Source organism: Chaetodon auriga, chromosome 13, assembly GCF_051107435.1.
Source record: "Chaetodon auriga isolate fChaAug3 chromosome 13, fChaAug3.hap1, whole genome shotgun sequence".
NCBI classification, from domain to species: domain Eukaryota; kingdom Metazoa; phylum Chordata; class Actinopteri; order Chaetodontiformes; family Chaetodontidae; genus Chaetodon; species Chaetodon auriga.
The window spans coordinates 13,430,375-13,455,614 of NC_135086.1; the positions used below are offsets into that span (position 1 = coordinate 13,430,375).

General features: G+C 42.6%; 1 protein-coding gene across 3 annotated transcripts; it reads right to left on the reverse strand.

Annotated features, from left to right (window-relative positions):
• On the reverse strand, positions 1-23,548 carry ppp1r9ala (protein phosphatase 1 regulatory subunit 9A-like A). 3 transcript variants are annotated; one of them, XM_076747345.1, is made up of 20 exons: positions 23,373-23,548; positions 20,768-22,857; positions 11,595-11,727; positions 11,290-11,410; positions 10,785-10,889; positions 10,356-10,491; positions 9,252-9,410; positions 9,072-9,125; positions 8,462-8,691; positions 6,918-7,014; positions 6,685-6,811; positions 6,376-6,527; positions 5,712-6,036; positions 5,568-5,625; positions 5,412-5,483; positions 4,961-5,162; positions 4,284-4,328; positions 3,235-3,351; positions 2,075-2,263; positions 1-1,288 (listed from the first exon to the last, which is right to left on the reverse strand). In XM_076747345.1, the coding sequence occupies exons 2-20, from the start codon at positions 22,688-22,690 to the stop codon at positions 1,130-1,132; spliced, it is 4,404 nt and encodes a 1,467-aa protein (XP_076603460.1). In that variant the 5' UTR covers positions 22,691-22,857; positions 23,373-23,548; the 3' UTR covers positions 1-1,129. The 3 variants fall into 3 exon arrangements, with proteins under 3 accessions (XP_076603460.1, XP_076603461.1, XP_076603462.1); XM_076747346.1 differs by lacking the exon at positions 4,284-4,328; XM_076747347.1 differs by lacking the exons at positions 3,235-3,351; positions 4,284-4,328.
• Positions 23,549-25,240: the final 1,692 nt, after the last annotated feature.

The following is a 25,240-nucleotide window of genomic DNA, read 5'->3' on the forward strand; positions in this document are numbered from 1 at the left end:
TAACGTGAAAATTAGTTTATTGATGCTGTTTGTACCAAGAACTGTTTCTCCGACTCGGATGGCGTGGAAAACGTGATTTTCTTGCGGTCCGACACGTCGTATTCGACACAGAACATGGAGTCATGCTTGGGAAGAAGAAAGGAAGCACTTCGGTTTGGCTGTGAACAACTCATGGTCCAGCCCCACATTCATACGCGATGCCGCGCCCCCGACTCGCACAGGCCCTTGTCATGAGCACATCTTACCGTCCAATGGAGCGGCGAGGTGTGCGTGTAGCAGACCTGCGTGCTGTGTGTGTATTTCCTGCACATGGAGCATCACGGTCCCATCTCAGCGCCACACAGCCAGAGTCAGGGCCGGCAGAAGCAGCATTCACCTCATCCCTACTTGATTTGTTTGTTGCTTTTCATTCAACAACAACAACAAAAAAAAACAATGGCCGAGCTATTCTACTTAGTAGAAAAATTTAGATAGTATAAAATGAACAATGGTATTTAAGTAAAAAAAAAAAAAAAAAAGATATGCAGTTAATAGGCACATGTATAAAACTTATTTATACATTTAAAAACCTTGTCGCCCATTGAAGCTCAAAAGACAAATATAGTGCTTTTATCTGACCTGTACAATAACCGTTCCTGCAGAAAAAAAAAAAAAAGAGTTGTACATGGAAACAGGCAAGTTATACTAGCAAAAATATAAAATGCTGAAAAAGCAGTATACGTTTGACTTCCATCGGTATATGTATGCATGATCTGCAACAAACTACATCACATCTGAAGACAGACTTCTCTCTAATTATAGCTTCGAGCTTTTTAGTGGTAAAAAAAATGTTAGGATTCCTTTTTGGTCACATACCCAACTTTTTTGACATTCCCCATCTTTCAGTTAAAATGGTTTGAGCTGAAATTTGTTAAGAGAAACAGTGACGAGAAGAGACACGGGATGCTACAGTATGAACACAAATCATAGCTGGCACCTCAGTCGGATCACTTCTGGCAGTCTTGGTGGCGTTAACGCCGTGTGGCATGAATGTCATGGCACCAAAAGTATATAAAAAAAACGGCTGCTCTCCGGTCTGCTAGCGATGAACTTGATGAGCTGCATGAATTCAGAGTCCAGAGCTGCTCCCTCAGCACACAGAGTCAGTGCTGACCGGGAGTCTCCCACTGCGTCGCACCTCCTTCTCTTTCTTCTCTCTTTGTTTCTCCAGCTTCTCCTGAGCCTTACGCAGGTCCTTCAGCTTTTTCTTGATCGTTGAACGGTCGCTCTGACTTGACACGCCGAGTGCCTGAAGGAAAACGTGCACGGATTTAGGGCAGAATAATGCTACAGTGCCAAAGTAGGGCTGCAACCACTGATTGTCACCAATCACTCATTAATTAATCAGCTCATCTTCACTGTCATTCGCTATCATATAAGGCAAACTACAGTGGGAAATACTGACATTTGAGAGGCTGGAGCGAGCACATTCTTGCTTGAAAGATTCATGTTAATGATTCATCAGTAATTATAACTATTGCTGCCAATGAATTTCTACAGTGACAAATCGATCAAATGACTAATCGTTTGGGCTCTGGACCAAAGTTGCTGTGAAAGACGACTTAGTGTGACCTTTTCCAAACAAGCCCTTATGATTTTTGTGGGTGAGTAACCGTGAGAGATTTCACAAAACCAGAAAAGTATTTCCTTGACATCAGTATGAAATATGTTACTATAATTTCAGCCTGATGAATACATTGATCTAATCCAGCTCTGTTTCATAAAGGGACACAGATGAGCAGATTCTACACATGGACGATATGTAGTCTTGTCTTCTCATGTCCTTGATATTCGTTTTCCCCTCTGATGCTGCAGAAGTCATACTGTGAAGTATGAATTGGGAGCCAGTCATTCTTAGCTGCAGCTTTTGGTCACAAGGTGGCAGTGAAAGGCAGCAATCCTGATTACATAATGACTTCTTTTGCGATGAAAGGGGCCTTGTATGATGAAAACATTATTTAACTCCTAAACTATCATTTCATAATTATACAGGTCATTAAATTAGATTATTATCATTTTGACTTTTTTTTTTTACCTTCAACTTGTCACTGTCCAAATGCAAGAGCTGCTGGCCGTCCACTCCCTTCGCTGTGAATTCAGGTGTGTATTGGTCCATATTCATGCCCATCAACCAGTGACAGACCTGTTGATTGGTCCATTCAGAGACAGGCCGGTTCTGCCACTGATAGTCTTTTCCTGTAGTTACTGGCTCATCATCTAAAGTCTGCAGAGGACACAGATAATACGAACAGATATTAGAAAGCAACCATGCAGTTTTCTGAAAGTTTCTATGCAGGATTCTTAAACTCTCAGTGGGTTCAACCATCTTGTGACTGTTAGTGTCCAACTGTGCTGTGTCATATGTTGGGAAAAAGATGACTCATGTTTAGTGCATGGGAAAAAACACATGACAAAGACTATATATAACTGATGTCTGCCAGCAATGTGCAGCAGCCATAATGCCATCGATGAGTCTAATGCACAGCTAAGTGACAAATGATGAGATGCAGACATTAATCACCACTTCAATAAATGCTGTTTGAAATGAATTCATCTCGGCAGATGAATTTCTACAGGTGGGGAAGTTGCTGGAAAGCAGGGGGACCAAAATAAAAAGGTAAAGCCAGCTCGAGTATGCAGAGAGCAAACAAAAACAACATGGAGTGCAAATTCTGCTGGACCAAACTCTGCAGTGTACAAGTTTCCCAAGATAGCACTAAGAAAACAAGCGTGCAACGACAGCAGAATCCCAATAACATTCTCAGATGCAGATGTGTGTCTTCATACTGTACGTTTGACTGAGAGAAACTATAATATCAGAAAAAAAAAAAAAAGATGCCGAAACACCGCCGAGCAGGCAGCAGAGCAGTCAACATTGTTCTGTGGTCTGCCAAAGCTTGTAAAGAACATGAAGCGCTGGTTGACGGTTCTAACAGAGGCAAAAGTACAAACTATTAACATCACAGCTGACTTGAGAAAAGCTAAGCCGCAAGACTTGTTTTAACACAAAACAGCTTTAACACACACACAAACACACACATGCAGCTCTTTTCTATTCCCTCTGCATTCACAGTTTCATCTCAGCTATAAAAGGGGGGGGGGTGGCTCAAAGAACATGCTTGAGAATGTCCCCTTTCAGCTGCATCAAGGCGTCCCACACGGCTTTTGTCACTGTGCAACAAGGAGAGCACTCACCTCGCTGGAAGAGAAGATTAAAGTGTGTGAGCGCCCAGACAGATTGGGTTCAGCGACTAACCCAGAGATGTCTGAACTGGGGCTGGCAGCGTTAGAATCATCTATGACTGAAAAACTCTGGAACAAGTGGAAACAAGGAACGCATTTACTAAAGTAACACATCAACAAACAACAGTTCTTTACTAGGAGAGGCAAACAAACAACACTACAGGCATGAGGGTAAGTGCAGTGCTGTTTCCAAAAGGACGCAAATTATTATGATAAATGATTTTTAAACTGTGGCAGCAATCAAGGTCATTGATTTGAGCAGTGAGTGACTGATTTTCAACATGTGCAAGAGGGCAGAAGTGTCTACTACATAGCACAACACTGAAGGTGAGTGAACTAAACCAATCCACCACTAAGACTACAACAACAACTTCTAGACTACAACAATGAACACTACTACTTCTAATCTAAAAACACACACATCAGGTATGCGGTAATGTTTTCAGCTCAGTCCAGTAGATGCTACTAGCATGAAGTATTTGTGACAAAGTGATCATTTTGCAAAATTAAAGTGTCTGGTTTTTTTTTTTCCAGACACGAACACGAGTAAAATTTGGAATAAGGGAAATACTGTCCAGATCTGCAGGCTATTGCACCAGCTACATGTAAGTTCATGTGCAGTTTCCTTTCAGTGTAGTATGAGAATTACACTAAAAATCAGGCTGCACAATACAAGTTGGTCACAACGTAGCAGTTAGTATTGACTTTACACGCAAATCTCTGATCAAACCTCTGATAAGCTGGTGCAACAAGGCCTAGAAGCTAATTTTGGCTTCATGTGTTTCCTCTAATACAAGCCACATGGCTTTCTGAAGGTGGATGAAAGGGAATTTAGATAAGAGTTTCCTATAACACTACCACATACCCATTACAAAAGAAACAGTGAATTATTCACAGGACGTGTTGAGGTGAGATATTACAAATCGCAGAACTACGTTTGTTAGTATCGCTCTACTGTGTTGTCTAAAAATCAGAGGTAAAACAAAATGTGTATACTGTACCAAATCTAACGAGCGACTGAATAAAGAGGACCAGGAGAGATTTGTCTGTTTAAAGAAAACACGGTTCAATGAGATAAATATCCAGGCAGCAAAGCACTGACAAATACTACCACAATGCACACAGCAACAAACCCCAAACTAGCATTCATGTCTTCCTCTCGGTTCAGCCTGTCTTGAACTCATTAAACAGCATCGTGGGAACACAAGCCCAACCGCAGCCTGTATGACAGTAAGCCAGGCATTTCACTGGTTGCATTTGATGTGTCGCTATCTGCAAAGTCACTGAAAAGCCAACAGATCCTTCCCTGCTCGCTCTCTCTGTTGGCTCACATATGGATCCAGTTATTGTAGCCTTTGCTGGAGCTTATTTGGAGAACTGGTCAATGGAAGGCACGCGTCTAGAAAGAGCCTCTCATCATGTGTCTACTAGTTTTACCCTTTCGGTGAAGACAAAAATACATCGTGACGAAGATGATGACTGACTTACGGCTGGCCAAATCATCAGTGGTGAGAGCACAATGACTGAGAGGGGTCTGATTTGTGACACCACTTGTGTTGTATCTCAATCTCATTTATGTCGCTTTGAATAATATATGACCAAAATTTTTTAAACATTGTGCTGGATCATAATACTCTCTAAGTCCAGCCTTTATTTTCACATAGAGTTCGACACATACTTTATTCTTGCGGTCCTGGCTTTGCTCACTGCTGGTCTCAGCTGCAGCATACGGCAGACTGCTGCTGGAAGATGAGGGCTCTCTGTCTCTGTCCCTCTCTTTGTCTCCGAACCAGGAGAATGGCATACAGGTGGGGATGGAGGTCATTGAATCTGCAGGAGACAGGTTCCCTCCAGACTCCTCCAGTAACTCTGCCGACCCCCTAAGCATTGAGGAGAGAGAGAGAGAGGAAGAGTTATTCACATTCAGGCTTACACACGTGACACCTCAATACATGATATGTCGCATTAAAAAGGTAAGTCATTAAGTAATAACCATTAGATAAAGAAGGGGAAAAAAAAGAAACAATTTTGCCATCTATGTGTAGCACTTACAGCAACATGTCGGGCAATGGATAACAGCAAGAAACGTCACCTTTAAATTGTTATAGTTCAGCTGTGCAGTAGCATACCTGCTGTCCAAAGATGCTCTCATCGCCTCCTTGTCATGTTTCTTTCCTTTGCCACCTGACTTCCGGAGGCCTCTGTTGATGACCAGTAACATTTTTTGTTAAGTGTAAAAATGGTGACGTAAAAAACAAATGACAGTCACGACTAGGAAGACTTACCCAAAGTCTGGGAATCGTCTTTTCGGTTTTCCCGCCGATGAGGCCTCATTTAGCTCCTCTGAAATGAAACAATAATCATCTGGCTCAGTTAACAATGCAACAGAAAGCACTGTTATGGCAGCCATCGCATTTGGTCTTGCATACCTTTGAGCTCTTTGCCCTTGCCTTTGGACTCCCTCTTCTTGACATTGCGCATGAATCCGGAGGGGGAATGTGGAGACAAGGTGTCTTTGGGAGAGGACAAAGAAGGACTTCCACTGCTTTCAACACTGTCTCCCAACGATGGCGACAAAGACGGGCTGCTGGAGAGCTCAGCCTTGTTCCTGGATCCATCTCTAGTCTCTCCTGGATCAGCTTTCTGTCCATTCCCAGGATAGCAGACAGGCACAGGGAGGGACAGGCTCTCCTGGATGGACCTCCTCCTCCTGGGAGATTCCTGCTCCTCCTGATCCTCCTCTTCTTCAGTTTCCTGTGGGGCCAAATCTAATTATTTACAAGGACAATGCAAGGAAGAGGGAATAGAAGCCGTTTATATAACAGAGAGCTCCACTTCTCAGCTCTGACTGGCTCAGTTATGCATGCACACACTGTACATGACACACCTGTCACACTACTTTCATACTAAAAAGAGGCTATAAATAAAACTCTTGGTGCAAGAACAACATTGTGCTACTATTATAATAACTTTTAATTTGTCAAACATTTCTGCTTCATTATAAACGTCCAAATCCAGTGATATGCTAACACATCACAGGACTTGGAGCACTTTGCAGCACATTAAACAGTGTACTGGCTGCTGCTGGCTGACCTGAGAGTGACTTGACGTCACTGCGAGGCTCTCCTTAAGTTTGCTGCGTGATGGAGGCTGACGTTTGGCCTTCTGAGCCAGCAGGCCTTTAGCTTTGTGTGCACTGGTGTCCAAACGCTCAGTCTCAGGGACCACCTCGCTCCAATCTTGTTCTACGAGAGAGGAATATCAATAACGAGAGACCGTGCACCGCTTTAATTATTTACCAGGGTCATTGGAGTGAGGAGTGTTTTTGAATGTTTTACAGATTACACAATAAAAGTGTGACGTGTGTGTGTTTCCGTTTTAAATTCAAATAAACCTTTGTACCTAGTAGTGAGTCAACAGATTGCGTGTTGGTGACCGGGTCTTGGCCGCTTAATCTCTCGTCTGCTGCTGAATCCTGACCGCTGTGGCACTCCACAACTGATGCCCCTCTGGACTCCAGAGCAGCTATCTGTGGACACAACAACACAGGCTCACTTCAATGTCTCTCACAACTCTGCTGGGCTGATTAAGCGTTTTTTTCTTTGTTCGTTTTTTCCCTTGAAGTGGAGTCTTACCCTATTCTGCAAGCTCTCCAGCTGCTCCTTGTACCACTTGTCTTTTTCATCTAGAATTTTTTTCAGCTCCTCCTCTTTCTTCACAAAGTCTATCTCTCTGGGGAGGAAACAAGGAAATGTGGTTTCCCATCAGTCCTTTAGCTTGTAAACATGTTCCAGTTTATCTCTGATCCACTGAATTCCCCCAGCTGATATTCTCCTTACAAAAATCCCAAAATGTAAAATCAGTTTATGTCTTGGTTTAACAATATAACTGGTGCTATTCGGTGCAAAAAGCAGAGTGTAAACATAAAAATATATTGGCACTGTCAAGACGCAGAGAGAGCAAAATATATTGTTTTTATACTTATTCCCATAGACACAAATTATTCAATACAATAAACAAAGTAGTGAACCATGCTACACTCCCTTATCTCAGCCTCCTCCCATGATCCCTCTGAATTAAAGGGTCAGTTCACCCAAATCACAAAGAAAACATCCAGCAGCGTCAGTCCATGCAGACAGTTTTGGTTTCATTTCCACGATTTCTAAGATATCCACCACCAATGAATGTGAGTGGAATTTCATTTGTGCTGCTCAAACATTAAAAAAAATGACATCTGAAAAATCCCACATTGTGGCTGTGTCTTTTCTGAAACAATGTCCTCATTACTCAGGATAATCTGCAGCTTCAGAAAATGGCATCTGAAACTGATTAATGTCTGAGGTTTGCAGATTACTGTAAACATTTTTAAAATGGTTTACAGTGAGGTCTGTGCACCGTTTTCATGGTTATTCTGCAAACAGAGTAATAAGGACATTGTTTCTGGAAAAAGCTTTTCAAATGTCATTTTCCACCACAAAAGGTTTCCATTAATGCATTGTATTGGTGTGATAGCAGGAATGTCAGAGACCACATCTCCAAACCTCAGCAGATAAAACCAGGACTACTGGCATGACTACATACCACTCGGGGTACGTGAGAAAATGTGTTTTGTGATTTGGGTGAGCTGACCCTTTAACCCCATGCACTGCAGTTCTTATTACCACTAAACTTTTTTTTTTACGACACAAGAACATGTCATTCAGGCATTATTCCCTCTCAAGTACACCAGTCTGACCTTCTCAACCACCACTCTGCTTGCAGGCCACTCACTCCTCTCCATTCCCTTCTCCTCGTTAAAGTCTGCTCAAACAAACATGTTCTAACAGACTGTGGGGGAGTCTGCTTGTCCCCATTAGATCTTCTCTTTTACGTCAATTTTTAAATCCCATCTCCAGAATGTCTTTGTAGAACATTTTGGGTCTAAACAAATGTTATCTTGACTGCAGGATTGCTTATTTTTATCTAATCTAATGTGTTTCTGTGCAGTTTGCCAATCATATTTTAACATTTCCCCATTCACTTCATCATGAATTAAGATCTAATAATTCCTCGCCGTATTTTCAGTTTCTACATAAAATAATTTGTTGTTTTGAATGTGTTGAATGAATAAACTGAGAGCAGTAAACCACTGAATCCAACAGTATCAGCAACATCACAGTGTAGCTCCAGACAAACTCACTTCTGCTGGTAGTCCTTGAGCAGTTTCTTGGCCTTGTTGTACTTCTTGTCCAGGGTCTCGTACTGGGACTGAGTCTCAGCTAATTGTTCATTCACACTCTTACACAGATCCTGGGCTTCCAGCCAGTAACTCTCCAACTTCAGGACTTTGTCATTGTTATCCTCAATCTTTTGCTCCAATGCAGACTCCCTGGCATCCCACAATGATTTGTCCTCCTCAGACGACCTTAGCTGTACAGAGATGGTGTTATTTTTGTAGGCTAAATTGCATTTTCTTAGCAGGTGGGCCACTGGCCTAAAACAGTCGTTGTGTTACTTGTTGTATTATTATATTTGTATTACATAGAAATAACTAAATCACACAGAAGCAAAAACACTGCTAAGAAAACAATATTGTCAAAGAACAAGAGGAGCCATATATACAGTATAATTACTGACCAAACTTATCAACTTAAATAATAAGTTTATGAAAGTCTATTTTCTGTTTTGGTTCCTTTTTTAATGGTTAACGGCAATGCATTCACACTTAGAATACTGCATATTTATTTCTCTCGTATGTTATGTGAATATCTTAATAAAAATAGAAAATGGTGATTCCATCTTCATCGTACCTTCTCCTTTAGTTGATTTATTTCAGCGGTGGCAATGCTGTGTTTGAGCTGCAGCTAAGGAAGAAAAAAGGAAAATAAAAAATTGGGTTACACCCATTTCCTTGAGTCATTAATTAAATACTGAAACTTTGGTATATATTTTAAATCCCATAAGACTGAAAGTGATGACGTGGGTGTTACCTCTTTGAACTTGAAGGCCATCTGAGAGCTGTCCATGTTGGTTGGCATAAACAAAACCTCTGAATCAGGCAGCTCAAACACCTCTGTGTTCCGCCCTGGAGAGAAGTTGGAGCCCAGAATCCTTTCATCTACTCCGTCCTCCTCCTCATAGCGCTCCTCCTGAAATATGACATCACACATGGCATCACATACTGCAAACACCAACACGCCCGACATACTTCAGTACATGCTCAGTAACATACTCAGGATGTGTTAACAACACTCCCAGTAGCACAGTTTCACCACAGACTGGAGAGATTGGAACATCATAACCAAGCATTGGTGGGCTGGCTCACAGGGAGGCAGTGGAGGAGTTTGGATATATAAGTCTGCAGCATCTAGCACATTAACATGAGCAATATCCTCAGCGGTAAACAAGATTATCAACACACCTACTCACACACTTTACATATCCACAGAGCCACTTGAAACAGTGTCCACTTACTTTGCTTGCTCCAGTAAATCCCATGTACATTCTCTGCCCAGCCTCTCTATCGTAAAAACAGGGGCTTGTGGCTGCTTGAACTTCAAAAAGCAAATATTTCACAACTCTGGCAGACAGGCAGTGGTCGAATGATCACCCTCCAACAGAGCAGAATGGTGACACATGGCTTACTCACAGCCAGCTGCACCCTGCTCCTGGTTGAGCAGAGTGGGATGGGACAGGGCACGGCAAGGGGGCCAATGTTGTGTTCATGTCGTGCCGACATCATAGTAATTATGAGTTTCTGACTTGTAAATAGTGTCCATGTCAACAACTGAGACGTATTTATAACAGGGAACCTCAGATTTTTCCTGGAAGCTCCAATATATCGACCTTGGTACTTATGGAATTGCTTGAAAACCGGGTAAATTCGGACTCCTCACATCAGCCAAACTCCATTGTTAAATATTGTCAATGCACTTATTTAATCCTCACAACATATGGAATAATATATAATAATTGTACAACCATCTAGACAACGTCAACCTCGCGCTTTCACATTTCTACCATCCATCCCTTATGACATGAACACCGCATAACATTGAGCAGCGATTGGGCTTTCTCATGACCAGCTGACTCACCTCCTCTGTAGAGTGTTCATAGGGGTCATCCAAGTGATGCTGCTGTTGCTGCTGGTTCTTCTCCTGCTCTAGTGTCTCGCTTATGAGGCGGGCAACCTCACTTTGTGTCCCTGGCTTCTCCCGGCCAATCTGGAACCTGTTGTTTTAGAATGCAACATGTTAGCACGCCCTATAATGGAACAACTTACATGTTGCCTGGATGATGCAGTTTAGGCCAGATTCCCGTCACATGTGATTTTATCATGTATGATAAATCATTAAGATGCAACAATACTTTGCGTTGCCTCTGTACTTAAAAGAAAAAAAAAAAAACACCACAGGACTCAAACAAATTCAACTGTTGAGCAGTTTTTCTAATTGAGATAACAGTGGCTCAGTCTTGTCAGTAAAGCTGCTTTTAGGGGCAGATGAGACGGACTGAGAGCTGACCTCACTGTGCCTTTGGTGTTCTTCAGCACGGTTGCAGCAAACAGCTGGGTGACGCCCACCAGGCTGATACCATCCACCTCCACTATCTGGTCATTCACCTGTATGCTAGAGGTACAAAAGACAGTAATGACAAGGAGAAGTTTTCAAAGCATTTCCACACTGAGTTATGCACCGCCTTCAGCATAGTAAAAATCCAGTAGCTTCAATGCAGCTGGCAATAAAACTAATCTAAAAATGCCTGGGAAACAGACGCAGTCAGGCTTTTTTTCTGTAGCTTCCTTGGGAGGATATTAATAAATGCAGTTGTTTGTGTCTTGTATGTCACTGGGCCCTGGGGTGGGGGTGGGGGTGGGAGTGGGGGGTGGGAGTGTGTGCAATTCCTAGAATGTAATGTTAAAAACAGTTGTAGTGGCGTAATGTACAGTGACTGCATGCCATGTTTCCGGTTGTATACACAACATTAGCAGAGACTCCTGAAGAAGGAGGTTTCGGTGCTTTAACTCACCGTCCATCGTTCTCAGCTGCTCCTCGCTCCGTTATGGTTTTCACAAAAATGCCAAGCTTCTCCAGACCCTGGTCAGCTCCCACTCCCATTCCTATGATACTGATGCCAAGTCCATTGTCTCCTGAATGCAGAGAAATTGTGAAAATGTTAAAGAGTGAGTAGAATGGACAAATATGCTCAATTCTACATGTTTGTGCCCTTGATACTTGTGTATACAGATTAAGATCAGTAACTGTGCGAGTTAAATGTTTCTCACTGGCAGCTCATGACAAATAGAAATCTACTTTCAGTGTTACTGAACTCACCTTTCTCAATCTCCACAGGGAACACATCCATCTTCTCCACTCTCTTCTCCAGCTCGTACTCTGCAGATGCTGCGACCGGATCCACATCATCATTGCGCCGATCATACTCCTCATTGGAGAAGGTGCTGAAAACCTGTGTTGGTCAAAATATCAACAACATATCTTCAGTACACCACCCTTTATGTCCTTTTCAAGTACTTAACCAACAGAGAGATTGATGTTGAGGGATATCTACGGGATCTGAACAAACCTAAGCATACTATTTTCACTTCTGAGTCACTCTTATTTATCTTGGTAGGCTAAACAAAGACACATTGTTCATTTGAGAGAAACTGCACAAAGAGGGAGACTTGCGCTCCCTTTATGAGGGAAATCATGGCACCAGTGCACTACTGAAGCACACTGTAACAGCTGCTGAGGGACAGCAAAGCCCTTTGATGATGATTTGGACCACTGACATTAAATTCACTCTCTTATCAACTGTGGCTGCTGGTCTCACAATACTGTCTGACAGATCATGAAGCTGAATTTTCTTCACTTATCTAACTGCACAGGCTGCATCAACATGATTGCTAGTGATCTTTCGCATCTTCATCTCATTTTTGAACAGATGTAAATCAAGTGTCACTGACAGTGAGGCAGAAAATGCACTCCCAAGGCATAGTCTTGAGGACTTTTAAGAAGTTGTGAACTTTGCAGGCAGCCCTTTCAAAGCACTGGATGTGTCCCAGAGGCTGTCTTCTGGTTGGAATTATAAAGCAGAACATGAGCAGTGTGGAAAGTAGGGCACAGCTGGGGAGAGCTAAGCAGTGGATGCAGCAAAGTTCAACGTTCGGAGGCGACAAGTGTTATCATCGACACAGTAAAAAGACACCAAATAAAGAGCACTAAAAAAAACAACTAATCCCTTCATTTTCAAAGTTATCAGTTACCACCCAGTACAAAACACCAGCCTTAAGGGTTACTATACATAACAACACTTTTCAGGGAGAAAATAGTGAAAAACGTCTATCACAGCTTTCCAGAGCCCAGGGTGGCATCTTTGAAAACTTGACAATGTTAAACTAAACAACATAAAGATCTACAGCATATTTTCACATTTAAAAAGTCCAGCCCCTGTAAATCTTTGGCATTCTTGCTTTAAAAATACTTAAAATTATAATTGGTTAGCAAAATAGTTGCCAATTAATATTCTGTAAATTGACTAGTAGCTCTATTTAGCTGCAGTGCAAAATCTTGTAAATTCTCTTCAAGCCAGAAAGGAGTGCTAAGATTTCTGAGCAGATTCTGGCAAGTTTGACAAGTCCTGCAGGATCACTGATCTTGAGGTCTGGCTGAGTAAAATAAACCAGCCATTTTACCTGACACAGTCCCAACAGAACATGGTGAGAAGAACCAGAGTAAGTTCCTTTATGAGAAACTAGTTTATAGATACAAAGCATTGTTGGTAAAAAAGCAGATTAGAGTTTAGCAGACTCCATCTGTGGCTAATGCCTGATTATGGGGATAAACCCAACAGTGGGTCAGTAACACAAAACCCCTTGTTGGTCATCATTCATTGACCAAGAATCATCATTTGGCTGCACTGTTCTTATGAGAGGGGAATTGTAGTTTTAATGAATGCAGGCTGGTCACCTGGTGTTGTCACCTGGAAATTAAAAAGAGGAAAGTAAAAGTCTCAAAAAAAAAAACTTAACTTAATAGCTGTACATGCAGCCCTTTGCTGTAGATTATGTATACAGCCTTACTCAACACCAAAACACACAGAAATGTGCTTACTTGCACACTGTCATGTGGTGTGTAGCAATCTTGGATATCTCAGAGACACTAATCCCTGTGACAAATGTTTGAGTTGTGCTCAGATATCGCTCCCATGACGCTGAGTGTGCAACCAAGGTTATGGTAAACATAATAAAAAAAAAACTAATCTAACGACAAGGGGTGACAATTTCCAGAGTAAAAAAAAGGAGTATTTCTACAGAATATAGGATTGAGAAATCTGCCATGACGATGTATGATGTAATCACATAAGCATTTCCACTCTGGGCAACAGAATCTGAGGTCGAGATCCTGCAGCGTGTCAAGACTTGAAGAATCAACCGCAACGATTCCCTTCTCCCCCTGTCTTTCTGTCTCCTCACTGTGTAGCCTTTGGACGCAGCCCAAAGCAGTGCAGACAGTAAGCTTCCAGGATAACTCACTGAGCTCTCTGTTCACTTTGTCATAGTGAAATACTACGGCTATTTCTGTTTTACAACATCCTGCTGGTTTTCTCACACATTTATTCTAGTGGAATTGCATTGTGTTATCTTGGAAACAAAACTGGCCTAGTACAGCTGCAGGTACATCTCTCCTGTATCCTCTAACCAAATGAAAGAAGATTAAAGAATCTGAAGATTAGGCACACTACTGCAGCTCTGGTACTGGCAGGAATGCTATTCATGGGGCCTCGACCCTCCATCAACCCAAGTACGGCCTCCTTCTGAATCCTCCTCCTCCTTTTTATACGTGAACAAACTTACAACCACAGGTTGATAATCTATGACCCATATACTGTGCTTTTTTTTTTTTTTTTCCAGTGGTAGATAGCAAGGCCACTGCACATAGCACTGAAGATAAGATTTTTTTTAAATAATAAACCAGCAACTCAAGACATTTTCAAGCTGCTTGCATCTTTAAACCAGTTCTGCATGTCTCTGAACAATAAGTTTGAAAGCACTCCTATAAATAGGACTGAAAGCTTATCAAATTCTAATTTAGACAGTTAAAAATGGATTCACAGAACTAGAGCAGACAGAAATTTCATCAAGGATGAATGATGCTTTTTAGTTTAGACGTTGGAGACTTTAGTAATTAAAGGTTGGAAATGTAGGCTAATAGAATAAATGGAGCACCACTGCATCCATGGCCCCGGCATTAGCTGAGCAGCAGCAATTCAGATTGGCTTCTCCCCTCTAACCCCCCCCCCCAGCTCCCATGTCTGACTTTGCTGTTGCCATGGACTCCCAGGCCTTTTCGAACAATGTTCTGTTCTCTGCTGAAACCTAATCACTCAACCACTGTTTTCTTTGCAAGAAAGACAGAAATCAATCTCTTTATGAGCCTCTGCCTCACAAACAAGCTGTACACACAGCTCACTATTATCACTGTCTCCACTTATCAGACAAAACACCCATTTTCCTTTATTGTTCAGCACATGCCCAGTCCACCATCCGCTCTAACCAAAACCCTCAACTGCTCAACTGTTGATCAGACAGACTGACTCAAACAAGAATGAAACACCAAAATCTAACAAGACCTCAAAGGGCACTCAGAGAGCACAGACCCAGGCCAATCATCCACTCTCCAACGATATGCAAATCTGCAAGTGCAACCATGATAGTACATATAGTGGATATATTTCCAAAAGTAGAATTATGTCAAAATATCAAGCCTCATCATCTCAGCTGTGCATTTATTATGTAGTTCTAAATTGGAAATATTTCACATTCTTAACATGTAATTTATTGATATGTGTTAAGAATGGAAAATATTTTTGCAACACTGTCAACTCAACCATTGCCATATTTACTTATTTTACTGTATCATATCTTACTTTTTCACTCATGCTTCATACTATTGCACTGTGCCCTGTACTGCTGTATCACTGGAAATTTCTTTGCGGTGGGATCAGTAAAGGATTCATTCATCTCTTATTTATGAAAAACAGAAGTTACATTTCTAAAGCCATAGGCATTGCAATTGTACCAGTTCTCCCATGAAACCACTGTCCTGAGTGCTACATAATGACTGCTTTCTGTGTGAAATTTGAGCAACTACATGTGCCAGCTATCCCAGAGGATTACCAGTAACCATCAATGTGGATTGGGACATGAAGTCATCATATTTCATATGCTATGTTTTGTCAGTATTGAACTTAACTAACATCGACTGGATTTTAAGGTGCATGGCATTTATCTGCCGCAGCCAAACGGCCCTATCTCGTAATGCCAATGGAAAGTGAAAAATAATTCCTGTATCAGCCCAGTGATTCAGATCTGCTACAAAATTCAACGGGTTCTTCCTTGGTCCAGGCTGCGTTCTTCCACCAAGTTTCATAAAAATCGGTCAAGTAATTTTTTTAACTGAAAACATAAACTCCTTGGTGGACAAAGTATCTAACATTTTCTTTTAATGCCAAATTTTGCCCCTTAATTATTACTGCTGTCACTGGGCTTGTGATGTGGGTCAGTAGACTGCTATACCATCATCATCATATTTCCATTCCCTCCCAAACTCCTAACAGTATGTGTGGGCTTTTTAATCCATCTTCAACAACTGCAGTGGTCTGCTCTCTCTACGTGTACTCACATGCACAGACGTACACATGCCAACACCCAAACTGAAACCCTTCCCATCATTCCCTCATTCCCCTCCCCACAACAGAATACCAATGTGGGAAATGAGTCAGCAGCTGCGAGGAAAAGCAAACCAGAGAAATCTCTTGCCAGTGCAAAACGAGAGCTGACCGCTGGATTGGTGAGCTCGTAATGTAAGCGGGCCTACAAAAAGACAACAAATCAAAACACGCTGTGAGAGCGAGCTGGGGCAGGGGTGGCAGCCTGGCGCAGATCATAGAGTAATTAGGGAAGAAGGCATGGGGCCCAGCTTTCAGATCCTGTGTAAACACACCAAGAAAAAGAGCAAAATATATATCCAGTACTTCCTGCCTCACTGCCCTAGGAATTATTAACACTTGGTTAAGCTCACATTGATTGACTGTAACTGAAACAACAATGTTTGTCTTTTAAGTGTTAATGTATGGTCTACAGCAGGAAGAGGTGGAGTCTGAGAAGAGCAGAGTGCCATAATGGAATCATATTTCCAAAGGATTGCAAACATAAACAGGTTAGACAGGTTTGTTTAGACATAGCCCACAAAACCTACTTTTGTCCTGCAAGGGTTGCTGAAATCTTAAATACACAATTATTGTTAACTTTCAGTGAAAACACACAGCACTCTACTAATGTGTTTGTCTGTAATCGCATAATGAAAGGCAATCACACTCTGCCCAAAACTCAATCCATGCCAAGTTGTCTGAAGAACAGCATTGAGCTGACTGCATTAGTATTCTGCCTCACTGTGTCAGATAGTCACCCACTTGCCCAGGTGGCTGGAGGGAACTCTGATACTACAAGGGGGTGGCCTGTCTGCTGGTTGCAGGAGGGTGGAGTCTAGTCAGACACATTCCTCTGGCCAACAGAAGACCCATCTCATTTAGGAAATGGAAAGCATAACACTATGGGATGGGTTACCTACAGAGACCAGAATCAAAACATGGACTATGCCCCCTTTTGCTTTTCACCAATCACATGAAATACAGACAGAAGCTGAGGATCTTCACAAACATTAACCACAAAAGCATTTGGGTGAATTTAGGTTGAAAAACTTAGTAATTAGCTTTGCATAACACAAGTGAAGTATTTTGTGAATACTAAATTATTTCATTATTGTCATACAGACAGAAGACTATACCATGTTTTCAAATGAATGCAGTTAAATTCCTCTAATTAAAAATGCTAGATACTCATACTTTCTTTTCTGTTTGTTCAGAAAATGACCTTCACGAGTCACTGCCATTTATACGCTTCAGATTACATTTCATTGGGTTAAGAGCCTTAAATAGTGCAGCCCTTTAAGGGAATTAATTGTGAATCTAATTGTGACACAAAGAATTCGAATCGAATTGTAGGATTGCAAAAGATTCCCACTCCTAATAAAGAACGACAAACCCTCTACCTTTCAAGAATGCATATTCAGGACAACCATGACACTACCGCTCCACATTATTGTCTAAAACCTGTACTCCAGTCAACACAGGTGAACTGTCTACAGATACTAAAGTTTTACTGCAGGCATATCAGAAGCCAAACTGACAAAAGGACATGTATGCTTGAATCGTGACCGCTGTGACCGTGTAATTATCAGACAGAACAAACAAAGGAAAAAAATTAGAATACTTCAGTTGCAATGCACTCAACAATCCTTTACCACACCCTGTGCGTTCAAGAAGGGACAATTTGTCACGTAACCAATAACTGCTGGTGGTACTTCCTGTGACTGTGCGTGGGTGGGGCTAAGCAGCAGGTGCAGATCCTGGTTTCCGACATTTTCTTTTCTGTTACAGACAACTGGTTTTTGATTCTTTTTCCAAACATCCTCATATGCTACATCATACACAAAACACAAAGACAACCTCTAAAGACGTAACTACCCTGAAAATTTCTGCAGTCTTGTCCCCAAACAGATTACATGCACGTATAGCAGAAGCTGTTAATCATTGAATACCTCTTACCTCTTATGTTGGCTTTTTGCCAACATATAGGGTTAAGAGGTAAAGTGAATTTCAGTAGATTCAAACCTGTGAACAACTTTACAAAAGTCTTCTGAGGTTTACAAGTTTCTCTGGATAAGCACATGCCTAGACACACAGATCTGATATTACAGAGGAAACAACCTTCTCACTAAAACCAAAGATTGTATTTAAAGGAGTGGTGCAATATTTCTACTGCTCCTACTGCCAGAGGGGATAGCAAACTTGTATACTGACACAGCAGCAATGGGAATGCAGCATTTCAATGCCCTACTAAAGTGTGACTCGGTGTAAACATATATGCAAAAGAATCTTCTCACAAAACATATTGTGTAAAACAACTGCAGTGCATTTTCAACAATACCTTGCAGTTATTTCAGCTATTTCCTTTTTAACAATGCACATTTTGAGTACTCGCAATGCAACTACAATTTGAAGTACATTAATTGCATTTAGAAACCATAACTATCCAATACTTAGCTTGACACAAGACTTTCACTTTTCTTCAATTTTGAATTTAATATGCATTAATCCTGACTTCCTCAATTGTGGCTGTTTCAACCCTGATAAGGGTGATACATGTTGAAAATAGACGTCTCTTTCACTTCACAAAGAGGACCTTTCTTCCACAAAGGACACCTCCTCTGTCAAAATGACTCGGGTTACATAGGGACCTAATCCGTTGTGGGCCAGAAGCACAAAGCACTTCCTCTCTCCCAGTTAGCTACAACTCAAGTGCACTCAATCCCAGTGCCAGCTCTGACTAGCAGACTGTGGAGAATGATGCAGTGCTAGCAGGAGGCTTTTGTTAGCCAGGTCACAGGTAAATTGGCTGAGGGACATGTGAGTGACTTAGCTGGCCAACATGAACCGCATGGTTTTAATCCATGCACATGTCATTGTTTTGGCAAATCTCTCGTGTTCTTTAATGGTGGTTGCAGCCCTTTGTTCCAGGATCATCTGCTTCATTCATCATATTTTTTTCATTGCTAAAGGCATACTCACCTTTCACATTCTAACCATACTAGCACTGTGCTTATTATTATGGCGAGGTATGAAAAATTTGGACGCAGCTAGTATCTTTCAATCAGCCCTGGAGATGTACAGTGATACAAGCTCACACATCAACAATTACAACCTTGTGCCACCAATTTATCCTTTGCATAAAGTTCCCCCCTTCCTCTGGGCAGTATGTGAACTGCTACATAGAGGAGACTGTCTACAGAGAGTCTGGTATATTGTTGTGAACTACAAAGCTGTGTTTATCTCTGTCATAGCTCCACTTTGGGTGGAGGAGGCACACTGTTGTTTGTGTCCCCTCCACTCCAGGTCAGCTTCTAGTCCCCTCTCCCAGGACCCCCTGCCAGGAGGACAGGGATAGGGGGATCCACACCCTGAGATAACAGGCATTTTGAGGCCTGGATAAACACTGGGCTGTTCACAACTATGTGGAATGCACAGAACTGATTTGTTTTTCCCTGCTTTAGCAAAATGTTGTTTACATATCACGATGGTGGAATATCTATGGTAGAAGATATCACCTCCACTTCCACCACACCCATTAAACATCCACAAGCAATGTTTACGACACATGATGTGTGGCAATACCAAAAGAGACAGCACTGGCTGGAAAAAAAGTTTGGAGTACAAAACCATACAGCAAATATCATGATATGAGACTATTGTTACTGTATAACTGCAGTATAATGCTGTATTTTCCTGGTCTTGAAGGCTACATCACTTAACACAATTTTCCTTACTTACTTGACCTGTCAAGGGGGAATAAAATCAATCATCATTTATATTTGTGATGTTAATTGTACACAGAACATTTGGGCAGACCATCCCCTGAGATTGGACAGTTTGTGAAAGCACAGAGTTAGACCTACTCAAAAACAGTCAAAGTCAAAAATATTGTGTTATTGGTCATTCTGTCAATCACCCAGCTCTACAAACTCAACTGTGGGACTTCTGTCCTCCGAGAAGACATGTTAGACCTCTCAATAATAAACACTAACAACATGAGGGAATTCAGAGAAAAGAAAAAGACAGAACGTGCCTCTCTGCTTCTCACAAAAGATTAACATCCTTAGACATGAACAGGTGAAGCTTAAATCAGGAATTCCTCAGATAACACCAGATAACTTAACCACTGTCTGCACAAGAGATCATTTTGAAAATACAACCCCTCAATTCCTTAAATCCATGTTGGAGAGAAGTGAAAAGTCTCTCATGAGTGTAACACATGATTCATGAACAGAGGGGAACCACTCTGAGTGAGTAAAAATACCCGTGCAATGCAGTGACTCAGGGGTGCCCATGATTTTTTTACTGTATGCTTTGAAGTTTCACATGTCTCTACCTCACCGCTGCCCTCGTTCAGCTGTGGTCCTGTTTTCACAAGCTCTTTTGCGATGTCAACAACATTTTCAAAAATACCACAAACAACGCTGCTCCCTCACGTCCCCAAAATTCTCCTCTCCTGATCTCTTGCAGGGTTAATGCACCAGGAGGTGAACTTGTCGAACGACATGCCTCCCAAGTCACTAAGATTAAATAAACTATTGTTTAGATTTTCAGAGCTGTGACAAAGCTTGTCTGATGATACAGTGCAGCAACTGTGACGTCAACATGCCTGACAAAAGTATTCATTCTCAGCCTCCACTAATTTGTCTTGCGTCTACAGGGAAACACCTAGGTCATACAGTTGCTGAATCAGGCAGACGGTGGTTTATAATGACAGTGTTGCGCATTATGTTTTCAGGTGTTCGGGCTGAGCAGCAATAGCTCAGATGTAAACAGCACAGCTCAAAAAACTTACCAGAATTGGGTCTGTGGAGAACATGATTTTCCTCTTTGAGGGAGGCTCCTCCTCATCCGACAGACCGGGGACCTCATAACAGTCGTCATACTCCCTATACATTTGATCTTCCTCCTCCTCCTCCTCCTCTTCCTCTTCCTCCTCCTCCTCCTCCCTGAGGACCTGGTCTAGATCTCTGTCATCCACAAATGCTGCGTTCTCAATACCGTAGACTACTGGTGAGGCTCTATCCAGGATGCTCTGGCCCACCTGCTCCTCCAGCTCACTTTCCTCCTCTGCTACCTCATCATCTTCCTCATGATTGGTGTTACAATCTTGAGTCACGACTGAACTGCCTTCCCTTTTCTCCTCTTTCGACCCAAATTGATCACCGTCCTCCAAGACTCTACCTTCACCCACAGTGTCTGCTATCCTTTGCGTCTCTTTTGCAAAGTGATGGGCAGGGTTACAGTTCTGTTTTTCTGCTGGAAAGGTTCTTTTCAGGTTTGTTGGTAGGTGTTTGGGGCTTTGCATCTTTGTCTCTGCAAACACATTATCTCCAACGTTTTCATCCTCCTCACTCTCAGAGGATTCATTCTGAACCACTACCAGTTCTGCGCGTACCATGCCCACCCCCCTGGAGTTCAGTGATGACGTCTGGCTGGGTGGCTTGTCCCTGCTAGGACTGTCTACCACACTGTCATTACTCCTGGCCTTTTCAGGGGATTTAGCCCTGTTGGTGTTCAGAAGACCACCAGCTGATGGAAGAGGCTGCTTCACGTCCCTTGGGGGCAGACTATGTGGCTTGTCTTCATCCCCACCAACAGATGTCCTACTAAATCCATCACTGGATGACGAGGAGCGTTTGTAGCCATGACTAACTGGGGTTGTTTGCTCTGGTGAGATGGGTTTGTGAGTCGCATCAGTTGTTGGAGAAACAGATTTGTAGGCTGCATTGGTAACCGGGAATGTTGGCTTAAGCCCCACACTACTCCCAAAAGATGCTGATTTGTTTATGACACAAGCTGCCTGGGATGCATTTTTGTTAGTGGCATCAGTCACAGGTGTAGAATTAGTGGCTTCCTTGACAAGAGCAGTGGATTTGAGTACGCTGTCCCTTGTTGGAGAGGTAGGAGGTAAGTGATCAGTGGTACTGTGTTGTTTGGCAGAGACCATTTCTCCTTTTGCAGCAGCTGTGTTTTTGTCCTCTGAGTCATTCTCTGACATATAATTCTCCAACCTTTTGGACATAGGTCCTGCATTCAGTGACACTCTAGACACATGCTTTTTCTCACTATCAGCCTTCTCATCTGGTCGACATTCAACTGTTGATGTAGGAGTTTGCTCTGATTTGACAGCAGTCTCGGAAGATCCGGATACTCTCCTTGTGCTTTTCCCTTCATCAGATGCACTTCCGAGGGACAAACGAGTTACCGCTCTGTTTGGAGACTGCTTTTCAGCTGCAGGCTGCTCTTTGATGCCCCTTTCAAAGAGTTTTCTCGTCACAGAAAACTTCTCTGCCAAAGCCACTTTGTCAATCTCAACATCTTCCCCCTTGGGTGTTTTATCTAAATTTTGTGATTCTGGACTCGTAGCACTGTTGTTGAAGTTAACTCTGTGAGTGTTGACTGGGAATTGCACCTTTGGTGGGGACACCTGGGGCACATCCGACTTAACAGTCACTTTCCCCTCTTGGCACTCCTGTTGCTGACCATCCATCTGTAGGAATATGTTCTTTATCTTGTTCACTCTGGTGCCAAACGGCCTCCCCCTCGAGTCCTCCCGGGTGTCACTGGAGCCATTTGCATATGATTTGGAGGCGCCTTCGGATTTTTGCCCATCAAAGGAGCATTTAATAGCGTGGAAGTCAGATTTGTATGCATTTCTATGAGGAGACGCACTCCTCAGGGTCCTCTCGCCTCCTTTGCTTTCCGCTTTGATCATTGTTGCTTGTTTATGGCTGCAGCCCAATTAGAAAAGCCGGGTTAGGAGAGACTGCAGCTGACTGTTGGTAAACTACGATCCCTCAACTTTACGCAAGCGGTGCCATGGGTCCGGCGGAGCGTCTTTGGAGCACTGTTGTCTCAACTAAACACTCACAGCGAAGTCACCTAAAGAGAGAAACGGACAGTAGAATATGTAGATACAGACACCGGATACCATTATCTCACTATGCCTAACGTTAAGTCATTTGAAGTGAGTTAATACATAACTATATCATTCTACATGCAAACGTGCAAAAACAGCGTGAAAGCTAATGGTAAGTCAGCATATGAAGTAACGTCAAGTTAACTCGTTAATAAGCTCGAAAGTCAACGTTAGCGTTTCGATGCTTATCTGACTACTGGCGTTAGCTAACGTTAAACCAAAATGGTTAACCTTGAAAGTAACTTCAACCAGCCGCCAACTTTTACTGTAGCTACTTAATTCGGTCGGACAGCGCTGGGGTTGTCGGTAACCGCAGATAAAAAGGCGAAACAAAGTTAAACTCACTGGGCCAACAGCTCAGCATGAACGTTAGTCTCAACAATTCATTGTGGCATTTCAAGTGCGAGCCGTTGAAAACGTTAACCCTGTCTCCACTCACGGCACAGCGCAAAGGTAAATAACTTTGAAAGGCCCTCACCTCCAACTTGCTTCATCGTGTTCGGCGCCGAACGATCGCCCACAATGCCGCACTTTTACAGTATCAAACTTGTCCCTTCTTCTTGCTCACCGCCATCATTCCCCGCTCCAGCAGCGTTGTCCTGCCTCCTCCTTGCACTTCCAGACCTGTCGCGGGGCTGCGCGCGCACACACACCAGTCTGTCTGCGTCGCGCGCCGTGACCGACGAGAACAGAGAGAATCGGGAGCGCGCGCACATTCCAGGACTGTAACCCACCACTCCGCTCCACCCCTCCCCTCTTTCTCCACAGCAGAGCACACAGACGAGAGGAGCTGAAGAGGAAAGGCGTGGGAAAGGGCTCACTCCATATTAAAGCTCACCTAGACATCTGCATGGGCACAAGTCCACACCTACTACACAAACAACTCACCAGACTTCAGTTACGCTGTGTTTGTGTTGCAACCAAGGCTGTAAAAGGTTTACAGTAGACATGGAGAGGGGCCTTTGCTTGCAACCTTTCTTGTTATTATAAGAGCTTTGCATTAAAGGGACACACCGCCGACTTTACACACAAAGTTCAGTTGACTTGCACCAAGGACTCCTATTCAAGTCGGTGAAAAAAATATTCTAAGGTCTTCTTTGGTCCTGAAGGGGGTCCTGGTAGATCATCATGGTTATCTCGGATCAGGCTTGAGACTTCAAACAGAAAATCTGCATTATAAACTGAGAGTGTGGGGTTTGAAGGAATTTGCATTGAGGAGGCAGAAGGGGTCACATGAAAGATGGTACTGAGCTGAATTATGTAAACTGTAATTGTAAGGTCCACGGTTTTTGTAGCTTTTGTAGCTTTTTATCTCAGCCCTCGCTGCCTCATTTTGTTTGTTTTTTTTTTCTGTCTTTTTTCAATCCGCCAACTTGGTGGAAGTGCAAACTGCTGGGGTACCTCTTGAGGATACTTTGCTGAAACAATAGTTTCCTAATGCTGTAACCCTTCTTATATGGGAAGCAGGCCTAGGCTTGGCCAAGGCTGGATTATCAACTGAACAGAGCAGGCAACAGCCACAGTGCCACACACCCTCAGGGGCCCCAAAGCCCCTGGTCAGTGGGGTTTGGTTATCTGATTAATAGGCCTTTTTCAAAGATGACATACTGACATGTCACATTCATAGAAGTGAAAGCACAGTTGTAAATACTAAAATGAATGATGGCTGCTCTACATTTAGCTGCTTCAGTCTTGGTTTCAGCCTTGAGTAACAATGTCTGTGAATGCTTGCCCTTGGGGCTCCCTGACTGGTAAATCCAGCCATGACTTGGCACACTGGTGCACTTGCTGATGATAGTCAGATTATGAGGCTCCTTTCTTCAGGGAGTGGATCCCAAATCCAATCAAAGAACTTCTCATCAGGTATGGCCTTAGTGTGGACGTGTATAGTGACTAGTTCAACCAGAACCAACCATTTTTTCTCATTTTTACTTTCAAGTCCCTTTATAATCATGCAACCTCATAGATTTATCTTATGATCCCTTGCAGTCCTGATCCTCACTTTGGGAATTCTATGATCTTAAGCCTATTTCTCCCTGAGTCACTCTTGTCAGGGGACCCAGAGCTCCAACTGCACGAGACTCCCTTGGTGCCAGTAACCAACAACAAGGCAAAGCAAGTTTATTATTATGTCACATTTCATAAACAAAGGCATGTCAAAGTACTTTATGTAATATATCACAGACATTAAAGGTCCAGTGTGTACGATTTAGGGGCATCTATTGGCAGAAATGGAATATAATATTCATGATGATCTTTTCATTAGTGTATAATCACCTGGAAATAAGTGTTGTGTTCTTGTTATTTTAGGATGAACTCTTTATATCTGCAGTCTGCTGTGTGAAC